Genomic DNA, 24039 nt, shown 5'->3' with positions numbered 1-24039 from the left:
ATTCAACAAAAAAATGAGGAAATCCTCACTGCAAATTTTTCCTATAGCACAATTAGAAAGGGTCATAAAAAACTTGATAATCAATGATGTAAAGTTAACATATGCTTCCAAATGCATACTGTCTTGATCTTTAGCCCAAGTAGTTGTTGGACATCTTGTTTCTATACTCATTGAGAATATAGCTCTCTTCATGTGGCACACTAGTTGATGACGGCCACTCGTGAGGTATGTATTTGATCCAACCATAATTGATCAAGAATGTTTATGATAGTAATAAATTTGTATATTGAGAAATCAATAAATAGAAAGGTTCATACGTCGCAAGGAAAAATATGCCACTAGATGGTATGCTACAACCATTAAAATGACAATTATAGCTTCATTCATGCCACCTTCCAAAGATACTCCATGAAGAATTGGAGTTTGGGTGATGCTTTCACAACCTTCTCGCTTAATACAATTGTATAATTGGCTAGAATCATATTGGACCTTGAGGAGCATTTTGAATGTATGATAATTGAAACAAACATATTTGATCCACGAAATAAAGTGTGGCATCCGCTGCAAGAGCAAGACACTTTGTTTTAAGTATATCCTCTCTCTCTCTCTCTCTCTCTCTCTCTCTCTCTCTCTCTCTCTCTCTCTCTCTCTCTCTCTCTCTCTCTCTCTCTCTCTCTCTCTCTCTCTCTCATACAAGTCACTGTGTCATTGTTTTATGGCACTAGTAGTAAAGTTTGATTAGTATAATGATTCTTTCTTCCACACTTCTTTCTATATTTACAAAAACACAATAATATTGTTGATATTTTCACTAGTCCTACAAAACATATATAAGATATTGGTTGTGGTGAAATAATTATATAATTTTTAAAAGTTCAAAGGATATATTGACAAACTTATTTACCTCCCTATAACCCATAAGCACTACCTCTCCTCCTTGCATACTTGAGCCTTTAGTAAAAGTAAGAAAGATGAGGGCTGAGAATTAGTATTATGTTTTTCACAACTAAATCTTTTGTTTTACAATGCTAAATGTAATTGATTGATGTCATTCTTACATAATCAATAGACACATGAACTAATTCACCAAAAGCTCGCTTCTTATTATTACCTGGATGAAGAAGCCACCTGCTAACGTGAATGTGAGGACTATGGTGGTCCCCAATGTCAATGCTTTCCTCAAGTCCATGATTGTTGAGCCAATGGCAATGCCCAAACCCTAATATGCACAAAATTAATTTCATATAAATCATGACACTGACATGAAATGTAGTGTTTGGAGGAGATGCTTATTCTATTAGTATAGACCCACACAATGATGGCAATGACCAAAACAAATAACAGTGAAATACAACATTCACTAAAAGAGAAATCCAAGTCAGAGCATAAAAGCTACTATTTGAATGTTAAAATAAATTTGCACAATTCAGTTATTGATCCAAGTAGTTGGGGCTTTACCTGGGAGGTGATAACTGTTAACCAAATAGTAAGTAGCGTGAGAAAGAAAGTTGCTACAGTCATGCGTAGTTGCGCCATGAAGTAGACAATGGTGATAGAGATGCTAGGTAAGCATAGTTGTAGTGGAATGTCTGCCAACGTGCGTGCCACCAAGTATGCACTCAACCTATACATATCAGATGCTCGCTCCTTGGCTAACATGGTTCTATCTGCACAAAAGCTTTGAATGGCTCCATTCAATGGTACTAAGCTCCAATATGCACTGATAAAGAACAATAATGCCACCTGTTTTTGTTTGGTTTTGTCAAAAACCGAGGGAGAGGGATAGTTTTATTATGAAGATAACCATTAGGCCTAATAATAGACAATTATGATATATGTAACACATTGGAATTTCAATATTAAATGTATTATGCTTATGTAGAACATAGTTCATTACTATCAAAGGAATCACTACAACATCATATTTTGTGTTATGGTGGGGTCAAGTTTGGAGAGGCCTAGTCTAAGGATCTACAAGCTAGATGGGCATAGAGAGCATGTTGCTACTCTTCCTTTGCACAATATTGTTAAGTAATGCTCGTGCAAGGAACAGTATGCCACTTCATAGCAACTTCGCATGATATAGCATATAAAGTATTGTAATTTATCCTTTGGATAAATTTAAGAAATATGGTCTCTTATATAAGCCACAAATTAAAACTAAGTCATGATGCTCGCTTCCATTTCAAACTCACCTGATCGGTGACATCTTTGTCCGTTTGCAAATTGGACTTGAACCATAGAGTGCCCATGATCAAAGCAGAGAGGATGTGTTGAAAAATCTTCAAAAAGCTCAAGTGATCATGGCACCTCTCCCTTTGTCCTCTAACAAAGAGAACTAAGAATTGTGACCACCAAAGACTACACCATTCTCTGCGAATGGAAATAGCTTCCTTGAGCTCACAAGAGATACCCAACTCAAGTAGGTTGTGTTTCTCTGTTGGTTCTAAGGTGGTCTCAAACGATGTAAACAAGTACTGCAAGCACATATTAAGAAATGATGAGTCCCTAGAAAGCCAAACGCATCAAGCATGATTGTCCAACCTTTTCTAATAACAAATCTAAACAATATGAAAAAAAAAACATGAAGTGCCTAGCTTCTTATCTTTTACATTTTACAGTGTGCTCTTCTGTAGATACCATCATCGATTGAAACAACTTTGGGTTTGTACTGCTAATTTCTTTGGATCTAGCTAAATATGTTTGTACTAAATAGTTAGGTATTATGCCATAAGATGAAGCATACTTAAAAATCAGGTGTTTTAAGGTCTTTGAAGTGTCAATAGTAATTCATTTTTTTTTTAAATTCGACCTCGTTTTTATTTTCAGAATTCAAAATTTAAAACAAAAAGAAAAGCCCTACACAAAGCATACCTTTTTGACGTCCTTGGAAGAAGGCTTATGCATGGAGGTGTTGTCGCCACGATCCTCATCTGGCCCATTTACTGCAGAGCAGGAAAGATCTAACCTTGCTTCCATTAAATCGTTTGGTATCGATACATCAGAGACATTTCCATTAGCAAGATCCAAGAGAAAATCAGCCGGATTCATGGTTATCAAGGGTGAGAACCCAATCGATGAGAAATACTCCATTGTGCTTGCAGCCTTTCCGAAATAGACCATGCGACCCTCTGAAAGCACCATCAGCCTGTCAAACATGTAAAACAGTCTGCTCGATGGCTGGTGTATGGTCAGCACTATCGTGCGCCCACCCTGCATGTATCAGTACAATGTCAGATTCATCAATATTTCATCATGATTCACGTCCTTCAACTAGTTACGTGGATTATGCATATGTCAAAAACGAATGGTTCGAATGTGCCGCTGACTGATGCCACATGCAAAAACTCCCACTGCTGTTGAATGGTTGCATTACAGCACTGTACAATTGCCTTGCAGCAGACTGTAAAAGGAAGCTGGTTGTACGGCATGCATCAGTTCTATCTTAGAATCATCAGTAACATCTAGTCCAAGTCCTTTAAATAGTTATTCATTATGTATTTGTTGAAAAGAATGGTTCTAATGTACTGCAGACTGATGTCAAAGGCAAAATCCTCACTGCTGTATAGTTGAACTGCATTGTCAATATGTCAAGCAGTTTTTGACATTTTCCCATTTGGGAGAAGGGGCCGGGCTCCTTTCCCTTGTCATTCCCTATTTTAGTCTTCAACATCATAAGCTTCTGCTTGGGAGGCACCACATACCTAGCTAGGTGTGGTTGGGGGTACTGGGCTGCTGGTGCCCCTGCCCCCAACTGCACCTAGCTAGGTATACGATCCCTCCCTCGCAAAAGCTCATGATGTTGTCTTCATTCACAATGTGGAAATCAGTCTAAAACTTCTTGTGGTACAGTTACCTGAAAGCAGATTTTAAAAGCAACATTGTATGGTGGACATGAATGCATTTGTCATCACAGAACACACAGATGTGACATGCCCAATGAATTTAGAGGATCCACACCTGTGACATCTGCCGCAACATCTTTATCATGCGCAAGGCAGTCGTTGAGTCCAATCCTGATGTGGGCTCATCAAGGTATAGAACTGAGGGATCAATCAAGATTTCATGGCCCACAGATACCCTCTTCCTCTCACCCCCCGATATTCCGCGTAAGAAAGGCCCTCCAATTATGGAATCTTGGCATCTGCAGTTGCAATCCACAACCTTAATTACCCACACAGTAATTACAGCAAGATAGCCCAACTGCATTATCTCTATAAGTAACCTACACATTGTGTTTTCAGTGGAGAAACCAGTTCAGATTACCAGCTGCTGGCAGAAATTAGTGCAGGAATATACAGTTTGTGTAATCCCATCACATAATGACAGGAAGTTAGACATCAGATCAGCAGCTTGAAAAAAGGACCAACTCACCTTTCAAGCCCAAGCTCCTGGATCACCTCCCTTGCACGCTCAACTTTCTTCTTTTTAGTGAAATGTCTAGGTAGCCTCAAAAGAGCTGCATATGTTAAAGTATCTTGTACTGTTAAATGTGGGTAAAGAAGATCATCTTGCATCACGAATCCCATCCTGACCCAATGAACATATGAACAAATTAGTGAAAGTTACACCAAGTAAATTGGTAATCTAAAAGAGTATTTGGTAATTTACGCTGTACATGTATTTTTGCCTAAATTCATTCAAGGACATCTATCCTATAAGAGACAGAAACTGTTAAAGAGACAAAAATCTCACACCAACATCCCCGTAGCAAAAGATTACCTTCGTTTTAATGCCTTTGAGTAAGGCATATCATTGTAGCTTATGGTCCCACTCCCGACTTTTAATCTACCACTAAGAAGGTTGATGAGTGTTGTTTTGCCACTCCCAGAAGGACCCATCAAAGCCATCACTTCTCCAGGCAAGGCATACCCTGTTATGCCATAGAGAATGTGCTTCTCTTGTTTCCGGAGTTTGCGAAATTGCAGGTTATGGAAACCAAATTTAGGGTAGCCTTGGACAGCGATATGATAGTGGACATCCACGTACTGCCAATATCAATCCAAATAGTAGATTGCCTTCCAATTAGCTAAACTTACTGTCAAGATTATTGAATACGATATCAATCCAAGTTACAGTAGATTGCCTTCCAATTAGCTAAATTTTACTGTCAAGATTATTGAATTTGATAGCAATCCAAACAGTAGATTGCCTTCCAATTTAAAGCTAATTTTTACTGTCAAAGTTATTGAATTTCTCCCACAGAAAATGTCTACTGCAATCAGGAGGGGACCAAAACCATACCTTTAAGGCAATGGGAAGAGGCTTGTCTGCTTTTGGCATGCTGATATAAATACTGTTATTATCATCGCTCTCTTGGCAGTCCCTATCGCATGGCTGTATTTCTGTTTCCCTTCTCGATTGCTGAGCCACTGGCATAATCAAGTCCAACTAATAAATTGCATGCACGTATGGACTCTACTAATCAGCAAAATGTATATTATGTCAGTCACTAAATTGTATGTATGAATGGACTGCTAATCACCAAAATGTGTACTATCTCAGTACTCACTGACACAATCAAGCCCAACTAGTAGATTGCAAGCATGCGTGGACTATAATCACCAAAATGCAGTATGTGTGAGTGTGAAGCAAAGTAGCATAAGTACATTAAGGAGGTGGAGAGAGTACAAGGAATTCACATACTGCTGCTGATGATCCCTGCTGTTGTATGCTCAAAGGATGGAAACAAGGCAATGCTTGTGATGTGCTCCAGATTTGCACTTGATTTCCTTGCCTTTTCTCTAGACTTGGGATTGAAATCAGGTGAACTTTTCTCCTGTGTCTCGTCCTCTTGATGTGTAATTCTCGAATCAAAGCCATCGATATGTTGTGCACTAGCCTCATATAGAATCGAATGAAGCCAGCTCTTCTTCTTGTTTTCTGAGTGTTGCTGTAAGACTAAGGAATCAGAGGTTCCTCTGTGGAGAAAATTCTTGCCTCCTGATCTGGTAATGCTACTGCTACTGCCCGTCTGATCAGTACTGAAAGGACTAAGAGATTGCAATTCTTTCCTCCCTTGGTCTGGTCTGGGGTTATCCCCTCCTTCCAAATCCATACCCAATGAGGTAAGTTAATGATTGAAGAAGAGATTATCCAGAAAAAATCCAAAAAGAGTCGGTGAGGATTGGGTAGGGGAGTTGTCTGCAATGGGATCACAAGAGGAAATTAAAAGGAAATTCGGATCATGGGGGAGATTTCCCAAGCAGGAAAATATCACACACAGAGAGACGAAGAGACCGTGACAATGGAATTGAAGAGAGAGGAAGTAATTACCCGCCACCTTGGCTCGAGCAATTAGACAGGAGGATATATCGTCACAGAGAGACAGAGAGGATGGAAAAGAAAGGAGATATCAGCACAGAAGAGAGACAGATCAGAGAGGACGATGGAGAAAAGAGAGAAGTGGTGCGCCCACCTTTCGCAGGCAGCAGCAGTGATGTTTAGACGAGTAGTTGCAGTGGCAGTGTGATAGTTGCAGCAGTTCCAGTGAAACTGATCGCATGTTGTGTGGGAAGAGAAGTAAAGCACTGGATCCGCTTTATAGGAAAGGGTCCCCCCGCCCCCGCTTACCTGCAGTTCAAAATGGCTAACCATTCATCAGTCATGTGATTCCATTGTCAAACCGTAATATACACCAATCATTTTTATCCATCGCACACTATAAATCTATATGTTTAGTGGCCTCAAACTTTTTTGAAATTCCAAGCTAATTTATTTAAATAATATTAACAGGCTGAAATTCTTTTCTGAATTCCAAACTAATTCATTTGGATAGTAAAAAGTAATAATAGTGACAAGCAAATCACAGGAAATTTGAGGCCATTTCACACACAAGTAATATACTTCTCGATTCAATCTAATAATCTATGACGTATGATTTGAAGATGTGTAAAAAATCTTGTTCCAAATTGTTCAGTTTGTATCAATGCATATACAACGATGTGTATTTCATCGCCGTTGTAAACATGCTTGTAATTACGTGCCTGGCAACTGCATCTATACTTCGATTCGATTGTATTGAGCAACAACACACACTACTTTGAAGTTTGGTATCGATTGGGTTAAGCTTGTGTTTCCAAGAAAACGTTATGTTGAAAAGCCAGTTGAACCTAGGATGTGATGGGATAGTTCTCAATGTGGTTATACACCGTCGTGTTTGTGCCCATCTCTTGCTCATGTATCAAGTGCGAGCAAAATGACCTACTATGTCATAAACTCATATATGGGTCTAATCTCCCATTACACATGAAAAAAGCGAATCGGGACTTTGGAAAAAACAAAGTGAGTGCGTTAATTGGCCCCATCTACAATACATGCCATCCCCCTATAGACCCAATGTGGGTGGTGAGAACTCCCTATGCTAAACAATTCATCATCATTCGCAATCACAACATGTTGCAAGCCAATTGTGTCTATGCTAGGTGTGTAAACACATCGCTGCCACGGAATCGTTAAACTAAGTGATTGCTTTTTCCTTACTTTAGTGCCCATTGGCCTGTGTGCAATAATGGGACTCCTTCCTAGTTATTTGAGTTTCTACATAGAATGCATATCAAAGGTTGCTAAAAAGCATGAGAAATTCTAACTATGATTTCACCTTACCCTTTAGGAAAAGCACTTGCTTATAAGTCTTTAGTTAAAGAGATATATTAGTTACTCATCAACTATCTCCCTCTTCCTATTAGTCTAAGAAAAAAAGGTTAATCTATCATTTACCAAAATACTAGAACTTGACATGTTGTTTTCAATAGATCAACTATATCAAGGATAATATGTTGGAGACATTAGAACCCATAGCAAGTCTTTCAACTTCACATTATCTTAGCATAAGTAGCATACGTTTAGTTGGAAACTCAATGCTTAAACACAAAGCCACCCTCATAAAACCCCTAAAACTTTTGACTAGTCCACAAAGAATAGTCTATAAAGAATGTGAGTTTATGAAGAATAATCCATTGTTTGCCAAGATCTTTAAATGAGGTAAGTTGTACACAATACAAGGTAATAAAAGACTTTCTCATCCACCCACCTTGTAAAGTTTCATTTTCTTTCCATTCTCTCATCACAGTAGTCTACAAAAAGAAACAAAGAATTATAAGTCATAATTGACAAGCTCAAATGATTTTATTAATGAAGAGAACGAATAGAAGCATACCTCAAAAGGAGGTCAAGCATACGTGTTTGGCCTCTACTTCCCAGGCCCCAAAAGCCTACCTACACATTTTTGTCTCTAGCTTCAAAAGCTTAAAAATGGAGCTATATACCCAAAACCCAACAAAGATTTGTAGTTTAAAGCATAACAGCACATCCTCATCAATTTCCTGTGCTTTCTTGCTTTTTGTACATTAGTCACATCAAAAGCTCCACACTTGACAAGTGGCCTCAATGTCTATTTCTCACAATCCTTACATTCACTAGCCATGCCATGTCTTTGGTACTATGTCTTTAGATCCACACACCTGCCTTTTTTGAAGGATGTACTTTTAGCCCAGAAAGGTTACAAATGCAAGTACTTACTATTTTATTTAGAGGTACTGTTTAATTGAGTACCCAAGAAGTGCTTGATATTTTACGAGCAAGTCGATACCTTTGAGTACATAAATAGAGTCTACTATTTTACAAGGATACTGATTATGTACATAGAGAGGTTCTACCATCTCCTTTCTAAGGGGGTGTACAATATTAGAAGTAAATCAAAAAGCATCGCGCCATAGAAAAATGAAGTTCATTTGTCATATGTTAATACACATACTTATCAAATCAAAAGCCTCCCACTTTACATGTTAAGTGTGGTAGTTTTTTTTTTTTTTTCCACACGCATTTTATCTTGTAGAAAATTTCATAAGGACATGGTAATTGCAAACCCATCACATGTGCACACAAAAGCATTGAGCTCAACAACCCCAACAAAAGGCTTATAACAAATATATAAATAAAACACATCCTCAAAATAAAGTCCACTTGAGTGAACATATTATAAGTTTCAACTTTTCTTATAAAAAATACATTGTGGGAGAACAAAGGGTGAATAAAAGCCCTTTATGGAGGAATGCTAAAAGTTTGGGTAAAACCAAACTTCATTTAAACCATAGTATAAATTTTGAAACCCATAACATAAAAGGGTTCATGGTGCCTGGTAAACCCAAAGGGTTCAAATCTACTTGACGTAGAATGATTTAGTTCACTATGGCTATTGTGCTAAAGACTGAAGACACCAAGAGAAGATTTTACCATCATTGTTAGCACTTCAATGAGCCCCCTTGCAATGCCTTATGAGGGTCCATGTATGATCCATGCAATTACTTGAAAGGATAACCTTCCTACTTCTTCAATCAACTGTGAACATTCTTTTGTAGGCATGTGATTTCTTGGTTTCACTTTCAGTGTGTTGTGAAAAAACTTGGCATCTAGCCATCATGATCTTAAAGCATAGATTCCCAACATTTCAAATTGGTCCTAATGTTGTGGATTTTCTCAGATAGATCTAGATGAGGTATTCTTACTAGGTTGTATGATATCCATTTCATGACAAGCTACTATTGCAAACAACAATGAAATATTGTAAAATATTGCTCTTACATTTTTTGGCACTAGAACTAAATGGAAGCATAGACATGGCTGAAAGATGCACATAAGCAAGTGTCTTTAAGTATGCATTTAAAACCATGATTAAATTTGCAACTGATAAAAAGTATAGTACATGTGGTTAAACATGCCTATAAACACATAAAAAAGTCAATTGTCCATATAAATATGCATGCAAATTTTGAAATATCCCCCTCATTGAATTCACACATTCCCAAAAGCAAAAGGAATGGAGAGAGAGAGAGAGAGAGAGAGAGAGAGAGAGAGAGAGAGAGAGAGAGAGAGAGAGAGAGAGAGAGAGAGAGAGAGAGAGAGAGAGAGAGAGAGAGAGAGAGAGAGATCCAAGTTGTTGTAAGGTGTTGAACAAATCTAAGGTGCAAGAGCCTTACCAATGCCAAGAGAACCTTCTTCTCAAAAGATCCGAGGCATGCTTCACTTCCTATGTTTTCAGAATCCATAGTTTGCATAGTTTTATTTTGTTTGTTTAGAGCTTTCAATTTAGGCTTAGGATAAAGGTGGTAGAGTTCTATACTAGACTTATTAATTTCTATCTCTTCTAGCAAAATATTTTGGAGTCTCGTAAACCATGTAAATGGAGTGTAAATTCACCGAATTAGTGTATATGTTATTGAATCCAAGGGCTTTTAAGTTTGAGAAATTCCCTAATTATTTTTTTTTGGAGATTTGCACAAACATATATAGGCTTCTTTGCTTCCCTAACATGACGAATCTTGAATCATGAAAACTTGCAGTATTTGATCATCATGAATCAAGTGTCTATATATATAATTTTCTAAAAACTATATAATATTTAATGTGTACTAGTTTTCTTTTAAAAATGATACATGATGTTGTGCAACAATCTTCACATATACTTACAATTGTTTTTTTTTTTTTTTGGAAACTCCTTTTTGGTTACTTGATGTAAACTGACAACTCTTGGTCATAAAGGATGACTTTCCATGTAAACTGACATAGTCATGAGAGAAAGGAATTGACCATTGAGTCTAGCTTATAGGGCAATGTGTAGAGCCTAGAAAGCTATTCATCTCTTATGATGAATAAACTTAATGTGGCATGGTAGAATGTCATTTTGAGACCTACGTAATTAATTGCCTAGCTCATTCCAAACCATGCTTTGAAATATTACACCTTTACCTAAGTATCTTTTCCTATTCCAACAGTCTTAACCATGTTTAGAATATTGAGACTAAGAAAGACACTTGGGTCAAGCTGTAGAATTTTGAGGCATGAATTGGCATGAGCCAAGCAATCAAGTATGTAACTATATGGTGGTCCACTATGCTATAACCAATGCCAAAGGTGCATAACTTCCTTAGATCTACACATTGCCCTATGAGTCACCCAATCTAAGGTACCATATTGTATATGATGAAGTGAAGAAGCATGCAACATAATGAGTTTGTAGTCTACAATACATTGGGGCATGACAAATGTAGATGGTGCAACATGGATCACCACACAAAAGAATCAATAGGACATGAACATCATTGGAAGCCAAGTCTATAAGTATGCAAGATCTAATGCATTAGGCTTGTATGTTTCTATCGTTAACCATTGTAATCTTTTTCTTATTTGTTGGTATATAAAATCTCTTTTGTGTAGGCACAAGGTAATAAAGAGGAAAGAAAGTAAAAACGAGTGAGCCTAATAGTTATAATAATGGTAGTGGAACCAACAATAGTGGATCCAAAGGTTCACCACAATACATGAGATACACCACCTTAGGCTGTAGTTATTCTACTTTGTAATGCAAGCCAAAGTTTGGCTTTTAAAACTTCATGTATATCAATACTTATAATAAGGGTAGTGGAACCAACAATAGTGGATCCAAAGGTTCACCCCACAATACATGAGATAAACCACCTTAGGTTGTAGTTGTTCTACTTTGTAATGCAAGCCAAATTTTGGCTTTTAAATCTTCATGTATATCAATTGTTATTTGTAGTAACAAATGAAAGTATTTGGTAGCTTTTAAGTTCTCTTGTCTTATGTTTCAAGCCAATTTGGCTTCCAAACTTTTACATATACCCTTCTATATTTTAGAGTGCAACAAGGACTGTTATTTAGTTGTCCTTGTTCTTGTTTCACATTTGCATTGTACATTTTATTGTTTGTAGATATATTTTTGCTTCTTGTTTTTAATAGTGGGTTGGATTCATACAAGCAATACTCAATATGTGTGTGTAGGAAGGGGTAAAAGGAAACAAGGGAGCTAATGGTTGCAATGTAGAATTATGGCTCTAGCTATAATCCTATCATCAATCGCTCCTTGGTTTTTTCCCTACAAGTGTCACATCAATTTGAATGTTTATATTCACATTTATAAGCACATAAAAAGTGCAATCAAAGCACACTTGCATGAAAATTACAGTTTGATTGTGTTTAAAGCATGTTTTCAATTCTATTACATTGTACAAAAAATATAAGTGATTTTAGACATGGCTCACTTAATGTGTGGTAAGGTCACCTATAGACATGCACATAAGGTTTTTTAAAGTACCACAAAGCTTATTAGTGTGACCTCAAGTAGATCAGTAGAGTCTAACCATATACTATCTACAATATCTCTTGTAGGCATTAACAAACAATGTGAGCTGCAACAACCCAAAGTGCATATATTCAATGAGTAGTATCACCTAGCATGATATTTCTTGAGCATACAAATCTTGGATCTTGGGTCTGCACAACTAACTATTAGACTCTTGGCATTCATCTTTAGGGGGGGTTCTTTTAAGAGCGTGTAGGTTAATGCCTGCTTAGGACTACTAATATCATCAAAAGTAATGGGCGAAGCAAAGTAGGGTTATATGAAGGGAAGACCTTTGTTATATCTAGGTTTATCAAAAATGCAATGTACAGTGCCAAAGCAATTCGGTGAACAAAAATATGTTTCCACATTTGGTCATTAAATCACACAAATCACTCTGTGTGTGTGTGTGTGTGTGTGTGTGTGTGTGTGTGTGTGTGTGTGTGTGTGTGTGTGTGTGTGTGTGTGTGTGTGTGTGTGTGTGTGTGTGTGTGTGTGTGTGTGTGTGTGTGTGTGTGTGTGTGTGTGTGTGTGTGTGTGTGTGTGTGTGTGTGTGTGTGTGTGTGTGTGTGTGTGTGTGTGTGTGCACGCATGCACATGCACACGGCAAAGCAAAGTAGGGTTATATGAAGGGAAGACCTTTGTTATATCTGGGTTTATCAAAAATGCAATGTACAGTGCCAAAGCAATTCGGTGAACAAAAATATGTTTCCACATTTGGTCATTAAATCACACAAATCACTCTGTGTGTGTGTGTGTGTGTGTGTGTGTGTGTGTGTGTGTGTGTGTGTGCACGCATGCACATGCACACACACACGTGCGTGTGCACGCATGTGTGTGAATACTAAAAGGGATTAAGCAAGCAGACAATCAAATAGACACATTTTATGTCAACCATTGGATCACTATGCTCTCTTGAGAGCTAATTTTTGAGCCCGAGAAGTGCTCAAAAGTTGTCGAAAAATCTGAATTTCAAGGGAAAAATAAACTCTGTCGAAGGCGAGATAGGAGATTGGGTCGATTTTAAGCAGCAAGCAGTTGACGGGTTCCAAAAGTGCTTTAAAGGCCCACCAAGTGATAGTTGCAAAATTTTCATAATTTCTCAAGATGTTAGATGGGACTTCAGGAAATGCCCAACATTGGGGGACTTCGAGACGAACATGCAGTAATTTTCGGGAGTCAAATCGGAGGCCAGACGCGAGAATGGGAGTGCTCGAGGGCCAAGACCAAAAGAGGCCAAATGCAAATGGACTTAGAAGGAGTGGGGGTGATTCTTCGGGTCTCCCACCCCAAAAATTCGATTTCGTTGGGGGGGGGGGGGGTTTTGGGGGGCGCATTTTCTGCACGCGTCGATAACAAAATGGCAACATACCCCCCCCCCCCCTCCATGGAAAAAAAAGGTGTCGGGGCTAAAGAAGAACCCTTCCCCCCCCCCCCCCCCATCAATTGCAGCAGTGATCTACATTATTTCTTCACTCTCCACTCCTCCAATGGCTGCCTAGTTGCTGAGTGTCAGTTTTAGTCTTTCTCTCTCCTCCCTCTCTCTCCTACAAGGGGCAGTTCCTACGTGTGAAGGGAGATCAAGCCCGGGTGGTGAATGCTTGTCCCCGGATCGCTTCCGATTCAACTTGGGGTTGGAGATGGATGGTTGAAGATGGGCTGAGCATTAATGGTGGTTTGTTCTGCTGTGCCGAATCCAGTTTTAGAAACCCACAACCATTAAAAAACTAGTAATTCTATTTTATAAATGAAAATGTGCTTCTTTTTAAGGTTTGGTTGGCCAAAAGATATTCATATTGGATGAAAATTGGTATGAATGTTTTTTGTTGTATATTTGATGATTCTATGTTAGAAAAATTAGAATAAATAATTCCATAATATTAAAAAATAATTTTTTAAAACCCAAAAAACACGCATTTTACAAAGGAAATGGGATTTTTTGTCATTTTGGGTTAGATAAAAATGATGCATGAGTGATGAAATGTGAAAAATGAATAATTCTCAATTGTCATAATCAAAAAAACCAGTAAATGCTCTATTTTCTTGATAAATAAATAGTGGAAAATAGTAAAAAAGGGGAAATTTTAAGTTTTTGCAACAAATAAATGTGGGAAAATATGGATAATGTCAATGCATGATTGGCAAGGTTGAGGTATGAGGTTAAGCCTCAGCTCACCCTTGTTTTGTATGTTTTAGTGCATTTTTATTGCTTTATACATCAAAAATGCCAAAAAAAGTAAAACCCTACACTTATACAACGATGCAACACATAAGCAGTAGGGGGAAAAAAGGATTGTGGAAGTGTTGAAGTGTTGAAAATGAAGTAAAGTCTGATCTTTTGGTTGTGCACATCATATAGGACCATAATAATTTAAGTCCAAAGAGGCTAGTAGCACAAGGTAACTCGATGCTAGTCTCTAGCAACGCAGCAACAACGAGTAGATTGAAAATCATTGAAGGACTGATTTTTACACTCCACTTTGTTGATTTGTTTTAAAATAAAGTGTTTGTGCACAATAGGCATCCACCTTTGCACTTTGCATGCCACATGGTATAAAATCTTGGATGCATAACACTTGTATGCCGAACATTGACCAACGCTGAAAGTGTGAGGAAGTCATTTGTTGTAAGTTAGACAAGCGATTCCTTGGGATAAGTTCAATGAGGAAACATCAACTCCTAGATTGTTCCATAAATCAAAAAATGGAGCTTGTAGGCTTGTTGTTTATGTTGAGCAGCGCATCCTGGGGCCAATCCCCGAGATGTAGGAGAGTTGCAGTGAAGCCACGGTGTTTCAGCCAAGGTGTTGCATTCTATGTATGTGATATGGGGTATTATACCTATATGTTATGGGATCTCCCTCTGAGAAGGAGTAGGGAAACATAAATGTTGGACTGTGTCCTATTACAAACACAATATCAATATTAGAGATTAGTGTACTATGAACCTTAGACGCTCCTGACCATGAGGCCATGTGGTGGGGCATCTTGTGTGCCTTAGAGGTCCGGCAAGTGCTAGAGAGCCAATGTTGGGCCCATTTTAAGTCCTGACAGGTGGTGCATTTTCCCGTAGCTGCCTATAAGTGGCAGTTTCTGAATCTTGGTCTTATAAGGGACTTGTTAGCTATATTCTATAGTTGATAGATGGCTTGAAGCAGTAGATGTTACACTAAACTTATTAAAGTCTTGGCCATGAGGATGACAATGAAACCAAGGAATCCCCGCAACCCTAAGTAGTTGTGATGGTGACATTGATAGGACCATCGGACCTATGAGTATGGATAAGTGTGCTATGAGTGGTCCTAGTTGTGCTACTAGTAAGGCTCTTGAGAGACCTTTCCAATTTATGGATGAATCATGCTTTCGAGTAGATGTTATTCATTTTAGTAAAAGCATGGTTCCTATGGCTAAGCAATTGAAGAGTGGACAAAGGAAAGGGAAGACATGTCATATTAAGAGGATGTACCACGCCCAAGGTCCACCTATGCTCAGTAGAAGCCCTAAGGATGTGAGGCCATCTGGCTATAGCAATAAGTCCGCTTTGAGTCCATTACACCAATGTGGCAAAATGAGGCAGTCTAAGAATATGAAAAGGAATATGAGATGGACTTGGGGACCCAAAATTTCTAAATGTATGATTCGTGTGTTAGATGAAGGGCCAAGAATTACATGTGGACATGCTTTGATAGATTCCCAAGAGGATGCGACCAAAGGCCATAATGCTACATCTAACAATAGGGACTGTGCCCTAAGATGCATCTATGTGATGGGTCTAGGCTTGAAATTGTATCTAGTTTGGATCGTATCATTGACATAGGTAATGATCCAATTAGAAAAGAGTTGAATTATCATAAATCCATGATTCTCTCTATATGAGGAGTTTTTGGAAAGTTGGGATAAGCAATCCGTTTGAATGACCACCAAGAAGATGAAATATATCAACCTAATGATGTCATTCATTTAGCTCATAGTACCCAAGAAGAGATGGCCATTATTACTAAGATATCAGTAGAAAGGCTTGGCCTAGTGGATCTACAAAGGGCGTAGATCAAGCTTTTAGTTAAGTCGCATGAGTAGCATGGGGCTAGTCCTCATATTTTATGCTATCTTTGGTACCTTGGTTAGTTTGATAAGATGTGGTGTATATGCCAAGAATACCATGTATTGCATGGACTAGAATGACCTATCCATTTTAGGCCAAGAGGGCCATTTGTTTGTTTAGTACGGGTGCGGTTAACATTTTTTGTTTTAATGTTTTTCTAAACAGATTACATGAAACCTGGGGGGCAACCTTTGCTGCACCAGCACTTCTCATGGTCCAATCCAAGTGATATCTTTCCTTTATGAGTACATTGTTTTTATACTATATATGTCTGGTTACTTGTGAGGGATTTCTTTTCTTATTGGGGACCAGAAACCAAGGCATAAAGTCCCAAGTTTAGGTTATGTATGTCTGAGGGAGGTCTAAGTAGTCATTGCCTCCTATACAGGCATTGTCATGCATTAAAATACATGTTTTAGAAGGCACTTCTAGTGACCCTATTTTGCTGACATGCTAGGCAGCCATTCTAGGAATTTCTGTTAGTTGTGAGGCAGTTAGAAAATCTTGCAATGCAAAATGATGATACAAAGAAGAAAAACTTAAAATATCTGAAAGAAAATATATAAATATATGGAGTGTGCAAAAAGGGGTTCTAACCCCTATAAAAATAGAAAAGGAAAGAAAGAAAAATCCTTGAGCAATTGTTCATCGCCTTGCAAAGGCCTGGTAGGTTCCTGGGGATGAAACAAGACCCGGGGTCGATGCCTTATCTTCCTAGGTGGGTGGCACCTTGCTAAAGGAATAAGAATAAGAGAAGGTTGGATCGAAAATAAAAGTGAGCATTAGAAAAGTATTAAGTGTCACCTTGGTAGGTTCTTGGGTACCGAGACAGAACCTAAGGCCGATGCCCTGTTCTCCTTGGGTCTTTACACTTAGCTCCCTCCTTTTTACATGCCCGAGTATGGAAAAATAAAATCCCAAAAGGACAATGTGCCAAAAGAAAATATTTCTTGATCAGGCTATAGAAGTCCTTGCCTAAGAGGAGCTCCTTTTTGAGTTGTCCTCAGTTAGGAAGGTAGTTCAGACCACCACTTAGGAACACCTGTTTGACAATTCTTTTTAGCATGGCCGTGTTGGAACAGTCGGTTAGTGACTAGCTTTGGGCTTTCTGTCAAATTATGCTCGACCTACTTCTCATGGATTTTATGCCTTGGTTTTTTACAAAACACCATATTGGGGAATATGGAAATTTCCCATAAGTTTAAGACATGTGGTCAAATCTTTGTATTTGTCATAACTTGAACATTAGAACTCCAAATCGAGTGCTCTATAGCTCAATAGATTCCATTTTTCAAGAACTTTCCAATGATATGTCAGATCATATGGTTTTGAGAAACTTATGGGCATGTTATCCGGGTGCCACCTTTTTAGCATTCAAAAAATGGGAACTTGGAGATTCCCAAACTCACTAATATTGTGTTACAGGGGTAGGGTGAGAGCTATGATATGTCTCGTTGAGTATTTTCTATATCAGCTTGATGCTCTTTGTGGTTGTGTTGATGTGCAGATTTGTTCGTGGGATTCAACGGGTTGTGTCGCCCTATCCCATGGTCACTAATGAGACCTGATTTTTGAGCCTGAGAAGTGCTCAAAAATTGCCAAAAAATTCGAATTTCAAGGAAAAAATAAACTCCATCGAAGGCAGCATAGCCAATTGGGTCGATTTTAAGCAACAAGCAGTCAACGGGTTCCAAAAGTGCTTTAAAGACCCACCAAGCGACGGTTGCAGAATTTTCATAATTTCTCAAGAGGTTAGATGAGACTTCAAGAAATGCCCGATAGTGGGGGATTTCGAGACGGACATGCAGTAATCGGGAGTCAAATTGGAGGCCAGACGCGAAAATGGGAGTGCCCGAAGGCCAAGACCAAAAGAGGCCAAATGTAAATGGACTTAGAAGGAAGGGGGGTTAACCCTTGGGGTCTCCCACCCCAAAAATTTGATTTTGTTGGGAAAGGGGGGGCGGGGGTGGGGGGGTTCTACGTGCAGCAGCAAAACAACGACATACTCCCCCCTCCGTGGAAAAAAAAGGTGTGAGGGCTGAAGAACAACCACCCCACTAATTGCAATAGTGATCTACATTATTTCTTCAGTCTCGAACACCACTTTCCGCTCCTCCAATGGCTGTCCGATTGCTGAGTGTCAGTTTTGATCTTTCTCTCTCCTCCCTCTCTCTCCTCCAAGGGGAAGTTCCTACATGTGAAGGGAGATGAAGCCCGAGTGGTAAATGCTTGTCCGGCATGGTACCGGATTGCTTTCGAGTCTGACTTGGGGCTGGAGATGGATGGTTGGAGACAGCCTGAGCATTAATGGTGGACAATTTTGTTGTCTCCAATCTAGTTTTAAAAACCCGCAACCATAAAAAAACCGATAATTCTATTTTATAAAGGAAAAAATGCTTCTTTTTTAGGTTTGGTTGGCCAAATGTTCATATTGGATGAAAATTGGTAGGAATGTTGTTTACTGTATGTTTAATGATTCGACGTCAAGAAATCTAGAATACATGATGCCATAATACTGAAAATAATTTTCTAAAACCTGAAAAACACCCATTTTACAAGGAAATGGGGGTTTTTGTCATCTTTGCTTAGGTAAAAATGATGCATGAGGGATGAAATGTGAAAAACGAGTGATTCTCAGTTGTCATAATTTAAAAAACCAAAAAAAAAATAGAAAAACTAGTAAATCCTCTATTTTTTAATAAATAAATAATGAAATTTAGTAAAAAGGGGACATTTTAGGTTTTTGTGACAAATAAATGCGAAAAAATATGGATAATGTCCGTGCATGATTGGCAAGGTTGAAGCATGAGGTTAAGCCTCAGATCACCCTTGTTTTGTATGTTTTAGTGTGTTTTTATTGCTATATACATCAAAAATGACAAAAAAACAAAACCCTACACCTATGCAACGATGCAACACATAAACGGTGTTAAAATACACGGGATCTAGAGCATGGCAGATGCTGAAGTTATGGAGGTTGAAAGAGGAAGAAGAGATTCATGAAGACATTGACCCTGACAAAGACAAATTGTCACACAAGTGAATTAGGTTCTAAGATTGAGACTTAGACTCATAAACACAATCTTGTGTATTGACAGTGACAAGACACTTTACTGTAAAGAAAAGAGTACTATCATTGAATTAGAAAAAGAGTGCAAGTACAATGCTTTATAGGAATTGAGTGGTGGTACTTTCTCCTATTGTGCATATGGGATTCTGGTCCTGAGCCCTCACTGCTCCTTACAAAGGGACTAAAGTAGGTGTGATTGCAAATATGTCAACACCCCTCCTCAATCACAACCAGAAGTACTAAGTGTGTAGATGCTTTAGTGAAAGCAACACCTGCAAAGTGTGGGCACACCATAAACATGGCAAAACTCCAGAGGCTGTTGCAAAATACGCTAAGTGTGGGTACCACAAACATGATGGTCATCCAGAGGTTGTAGCAGGGGCCTCAAAAAGAGTACAGAGGTTGTAGTACAAGGCTAACTGAGGAGTTCACAATTTTACGTATGAAGCATTAGAGCTAGGATATACAAAGCTAAAAAAGTCTATCTGAATAGAAGGATTGATGAGGTTTGTCCTTCTCCTGGTTTTCTTCTTCTTCTTCTTCGTCCTTTGCTTTGTTTTCTTCTTCTTCTTTGATTGCAACTAGATATACCTTTTGTGACCTCTTTCTAGTGTGGCAAAACTTCTTGATGTGTCCGGTCCTTTTGCAAAAGTCATAGAAGAGTTGATCCCTCTTGCCTTTGTACCTGTTGCCAACATATAATGCATGTTCATCTCTGGAGATGCTTGGTTCTTCCTTAGTTTTTAGCTTCTTTTCCTCCTCTAACAGTGATGCTTGGATATTGACAAGTTCAAGGTTTGGCATATTGATTAGATTTGTTGATACATTATTATATTTGGGAGGTAAACTTTTAAGTAGAACACCGATGCAAACATATTCTTCCATTTTAATGTTGATTCCTACAAGTTGGGTTAGAAGTCCTTCCATGTAATTCAAATGTGTGGCAAGTGATGTGCTGGACTTCATTTCAAGGTTGAAAAACTCAACCAAGAAACCATACTTTGATGATTTAGACTATGCATCAAACAAAGTGTCAAGTCTCTTCCATGTATCCTGTGAAGTCTCACAATTATCCACGTGGTGGATATAGCTGTCATCTAGCTGCATTTTGATAATGGCATGAGCCTTATCATCATTCTTTTGCCAAGTGACAACAAGGTCCACATCACGAGGCTTCTTTTCTTTTCTAGTGGTAATGGCCCAGAGGCCCTTCTCCATCAGGATGAGTTTGATGCGGGTCTACCATGTATGAAACCCGACTCCTTTGAAATGAGAAATTGGAGAATCTTTGCCCATGTTAGACTTGCGGAAACAATAGCAAATCTGTTTTAAAATTATCACATTTAAGGAGCAGAAGAGTTGGTTGAGATGTGTCAAAAGACACAAGTGCTTAGAGCACTAAAATGAGTGTCAATTACTATGTTTCTTCCTTGAGTCTTCCAAATATGCAAAATCCTTCAAGATCTTTCAGATCCAAATATTTCCCTTCTTGATTTGATGCTGGGACCTTCAAATCTGAGTGACAATGGGTTGTTTTGGATGGTAGAAGAGAGAAAATGATGAGATTTTTGAGCTTGATGAAGTTTGGCTATGGCTTCCTGGATTAGGGTTTTGACCCAGCCCTGGTTTTTTGATGATTGTGGGAGCTATACTTGATCATTTTAAAAACTTTTTATATGAGGATGAAGCTTACTTCAAGGGCTATCATTGCCCTATGATGACAACTGAAATCGCACTGTGTAGAGATGGATCAAAGCTTTCGATCAGCACGGACACAGATTTTGACAGCATGACGAATCTTCAGCAATGCTCAAGCATAGAATCACCAATGTCACAACGTGATGTGCCACAAAGAAGCATCTGATGTTGAGAAAGATTTCCCTAGAAGATATCATGATGAATGGTGGCCTGTAGTGGGAGATCCATAAGCTCTAAGATACCTAGGTACTGCTTGGCTATGGAGGCCACAAAACAAAACCTGAGAAAATTGACAATGCCGAGTAGTGGATGGGGCAATATCAAGTTTTGAGATGATATAGAGAAGCATCAATAGCGGAAGAACACTTCTCCACAAGGAATCTTGGTAAGATTTGGCATGTGGAGTGAGATACAAGAGCTTCAAGCTGACAGGGTACAACTGGCTATGGCAGCCATGAAGGCAAGCTTAAAGGTGGAGATGGAAAGTGAGTTCATCAATAGAGACTAAGCTGAGTAAAGATGGACCAGAGGTGAAGAGCTACTAAAAAGAGCTCAGCCATGCTCATCTATGCTCTGACACTATGTTAAAATACGATGGAACTAGAGCATGGTAGATGCTGAAGTTATGGAGGTTGAAAGAGGAAGAAGAGACTCATGAAGACATTGACCCTAACAAAGACAAATTGGCACACAAGTGAATTAGGTTCCAAGATTGAGACTTGGACTCATAAACACAATCTTGTATGTTGATAGTGACAAGACACTTTACTCTAAAGAAAAGAGTACTATCATTGCATTAGAAAAAGAGTGCAAGTACAATGCTTTATAGGAATTGAGTGGTGGTACTTTCTCCTATTGTGCATATAGGATTCTGGTCCTGAGCCCTCACTGCTCCTTACAAACGGAGTGAAGTAGGTGTGATTACAAATATCTCAACAAGCAATAGGTGGAAAAAAGGGTTGTGAAAGCGTTTAAGTGCTGAGAATGAAGTAAAGTCTGATCTTTTGATTGTACATGTCATATAGGACAATAATAATTTAAGTCTAAAGAGGCTAGTAGCACAAGGTAACCGGTGCTAGTCTCTAGCAACGTAGCAACAACGATTAGATTGAAAATCAATGAAGGATTGATTTTTACACTCCACTCTGTTGATTTGTTTTAAAATAAAATGTTTGTGCACAATAGGCATCCACCTTTGCACTTTGCATGCCACATGGTATAAAATCCTGGATACATAGCACTTGTATGTTGAACATTGACTAACATTGAGAGTGTGAGGAAGTTCTTTGATGTAGGTTAGACAAGCGGTTCCTTGGGATAAGTTCAATGAGGAAACATCAACTCCTAGATCGTTCAATACATCAAAGAGTGGAGCTTGTGCGCTTGTTCTTTATGTTGAGCAGTGCATCTTCGGGAGAATCCCCGAGATGTAGGAGAGCTGCAGTAAGGCCACAGTGTTTCAACCGAGGAGTTGCCTCCTATGTATGTGATACGAGCTATTATACCTATATGTTATGGGATCTCCCTCTGAGAAGGAGTAGGGAAACATAAATGTTGGACTGTGTCCTATTACAAATGCAATATCAATATTAGAGGTTAGTGTAGTGTGAGCCTTAAACGCTCCTGATCGCGAGGCCATGTGAGGTGTCTTGTGTGTCTTAGAGGTCTAGCTAGTACTAGAGAGCCAATGTCATTTCAAGTCGCAACAGGTGGTGCATTTCCCCGAAGCTGCCTATAAGTGGCGGTTTCTAAATCTTGGTCTTATAAGGGACTTGTTAGCTATATTCTATAGTTGATAGATGGCTTGAAGTGGTGGATGTTACACTAAACTTATTAAAGTCTTGGCCATGAGGATGACAATGAAACCAAGGAATCCTCGCAACCCTAGGTAGTTGCGATGCCGAAATTGATAGGACCATCGGGCCTATGAGTATGGATAAGCGTGCTATGAGTGGTCCTAGTTGTGCTACTAGTAAGGCTCTTGAGAGACCTTTCCAATTTATAGATGAATCACGCTTTCGAGTAGATGCTATTCCTTTTAGTAAAAGCATGGTTCCTATGGCTAAGCAATTGAAGAATGGACAAAGAAAAGGGAAGACATGTCATATGAAGAGGATGTACCATGCCCAAAGTCCACCTATGCTGAGTAGAATCCCTAAGGATGTGAGGCCATCTGGCTATAGCAATAAATCCGCTTTGAGTCCATTTCACCAATGTGGCAAAATGAGGCAGTCTAAGAATATGAAAAAGGAATATGAGGTGGGCTTGGAGACCCAAAAATTCCTAAGTGTATGATTGGTTTGTTAGATGAAGGGCCAAGAATTGCATGTGGACATGCTTTGATAGATTCCCAAGAGGATGCAACTAAAGGCCATAATGCTACATTTGACAATAGGGACCGTGCCCTGAGATGCATCTACGTGATGGGTCTAGGCTTGAAGCTCTGTCTAGTTTGGATCATATCATTGACATAGGTAATGATCCAATTAGAGAAGAGTTGAATGATCATCATAAATCCATGATTCTCCCTATAGGAGGAGTTTTTGGAAAGTTGGGATAAGCGATCCGTTTGAATGACCACCAAGAAGATGAAATATATCAACCTAATGATGTCATTCATTTAGCTCATAGTACCCAAGAAGAGGTAGCCATTATTACTGAGATATCAATAGAAAGGCTTGGGCTAGTGGATCTACAAAGGGCGTAGATCAAGCTTTTAGTTGACTCTCATGAGTAGCATGAGGCTAGCCCTCATATTTTATGTTAGCTTTTGGTATCTTGGTTAGTTTGATAGGATGTGATGTATATGCCAAGAAGACCATGTATTGCATGGATTAGAATGACCTATCCATTTTAGGCCAAGAGGGCCATTTGTTTGTTTAGTGTGGGTGCGGTTAACATTTTTTCAGTTTTAGTGTTGTACTAGACAGATTACATGGAACCTAGGGGGGGGCCTTTGCTACGCTGGCACTTCTCATCAATCCAAGTGATATCTTTCCTTTATGAGTACCTTGTTTTTATACTATATATG

The 24039-nt window shown here is 38.8% G+C and overlaps 1 protein-coding gene across 3 annotated transcripts; it reads right to left on the bottom strand.

The window, feature by feature from the left end:
- Positions 1-20: 20 nt before the first annotated feature.
- Positions 21-6517, bottom strand: LOC148011072 (ABC transporter G family member 22-like). Of its 3 annotated transcripts, XM_087671841.1 has the most exons (11): positions 6277-6517; positions 5647-6144; positions 5245-5372; positions 4723-4988; positions 4375-4530; positions 3961-4144; positions 2875-3213; positions 2196-2477; positions 1459-1743; positions 1112-1219; positions 22-561 (listed from the first exon to the last, which is right to left on the bottom strand). In XM_087671841.1, exons 2-11 carry the CDS (start codon positions 6056-6058, stop codon positions 295-297), a joined length of 2427 nt encoding a protein of 808 aa, XP_087527967.1. In that variant the 5' UTR covers positions 6059-6144; positions 6277-6517; the 3' UTR covers positions 22-294. The 3 variants fall into 3 exon arrangements, with proteins under 3 accessions (XP_087527969.1, XP_087527967.1, XP_087527968.1); XM_087671842.1 differs by lacking the exon at positions 2196-2477 and having other exon boundaries at positions 5647-6517; XM_087671843.1 differs by lacking the exons at positions 1459-1743; positions 2196-2477 and having other exon boundaries at positions 21-561; positions 5647-6517.
- Positions 6518-24039: the final 17522 nt, after the last annotated feature.

Source organism: Lygodium microphyllum, chromosome 29 (genome assembly GCF_053477565.2).
Source record: "Lygodium microphyllum isolate KBCC chromosome 29, Lygodium_microphyllum_v1.1.10, whole genome shotgun sequence".
Lineage (NCBI taxonomy): Eukaryota > Viridiplantae > Streptophyta > Polypodiopsida > Schizaeales > Lygodiaceae > Lygodium > Lygodium microphyllum.
The sequence above is the reverse complement of the archived record's forward strand: the minus strand, read 5'-3'. Positions and strand labels throughout refer to the sequence as shown.

Coding starts and splice junctions, on each gene's coding strand:
- LOC148011072 (XM_087671841.1), bottom strand. CDS start 6,058: ATGGATTTGGAAGGAGGGGATAACCCCAGACCAGACCAAGGGAGGAAA. Junction 5,373..5,646: donor AGCAGGGATCATCAGCAGCA/GTATGTGAATTC, acceptor TGATTATGCCAG/TGGCTCAGCAATCGAGAAGG. Junction 3,214..3,960: donor TGTTGCGGCAGATGTCACAG/GTGTGGATCCTC, acceptor TGATACATGCAG/GGTGGGCGCACGATAGTGCT.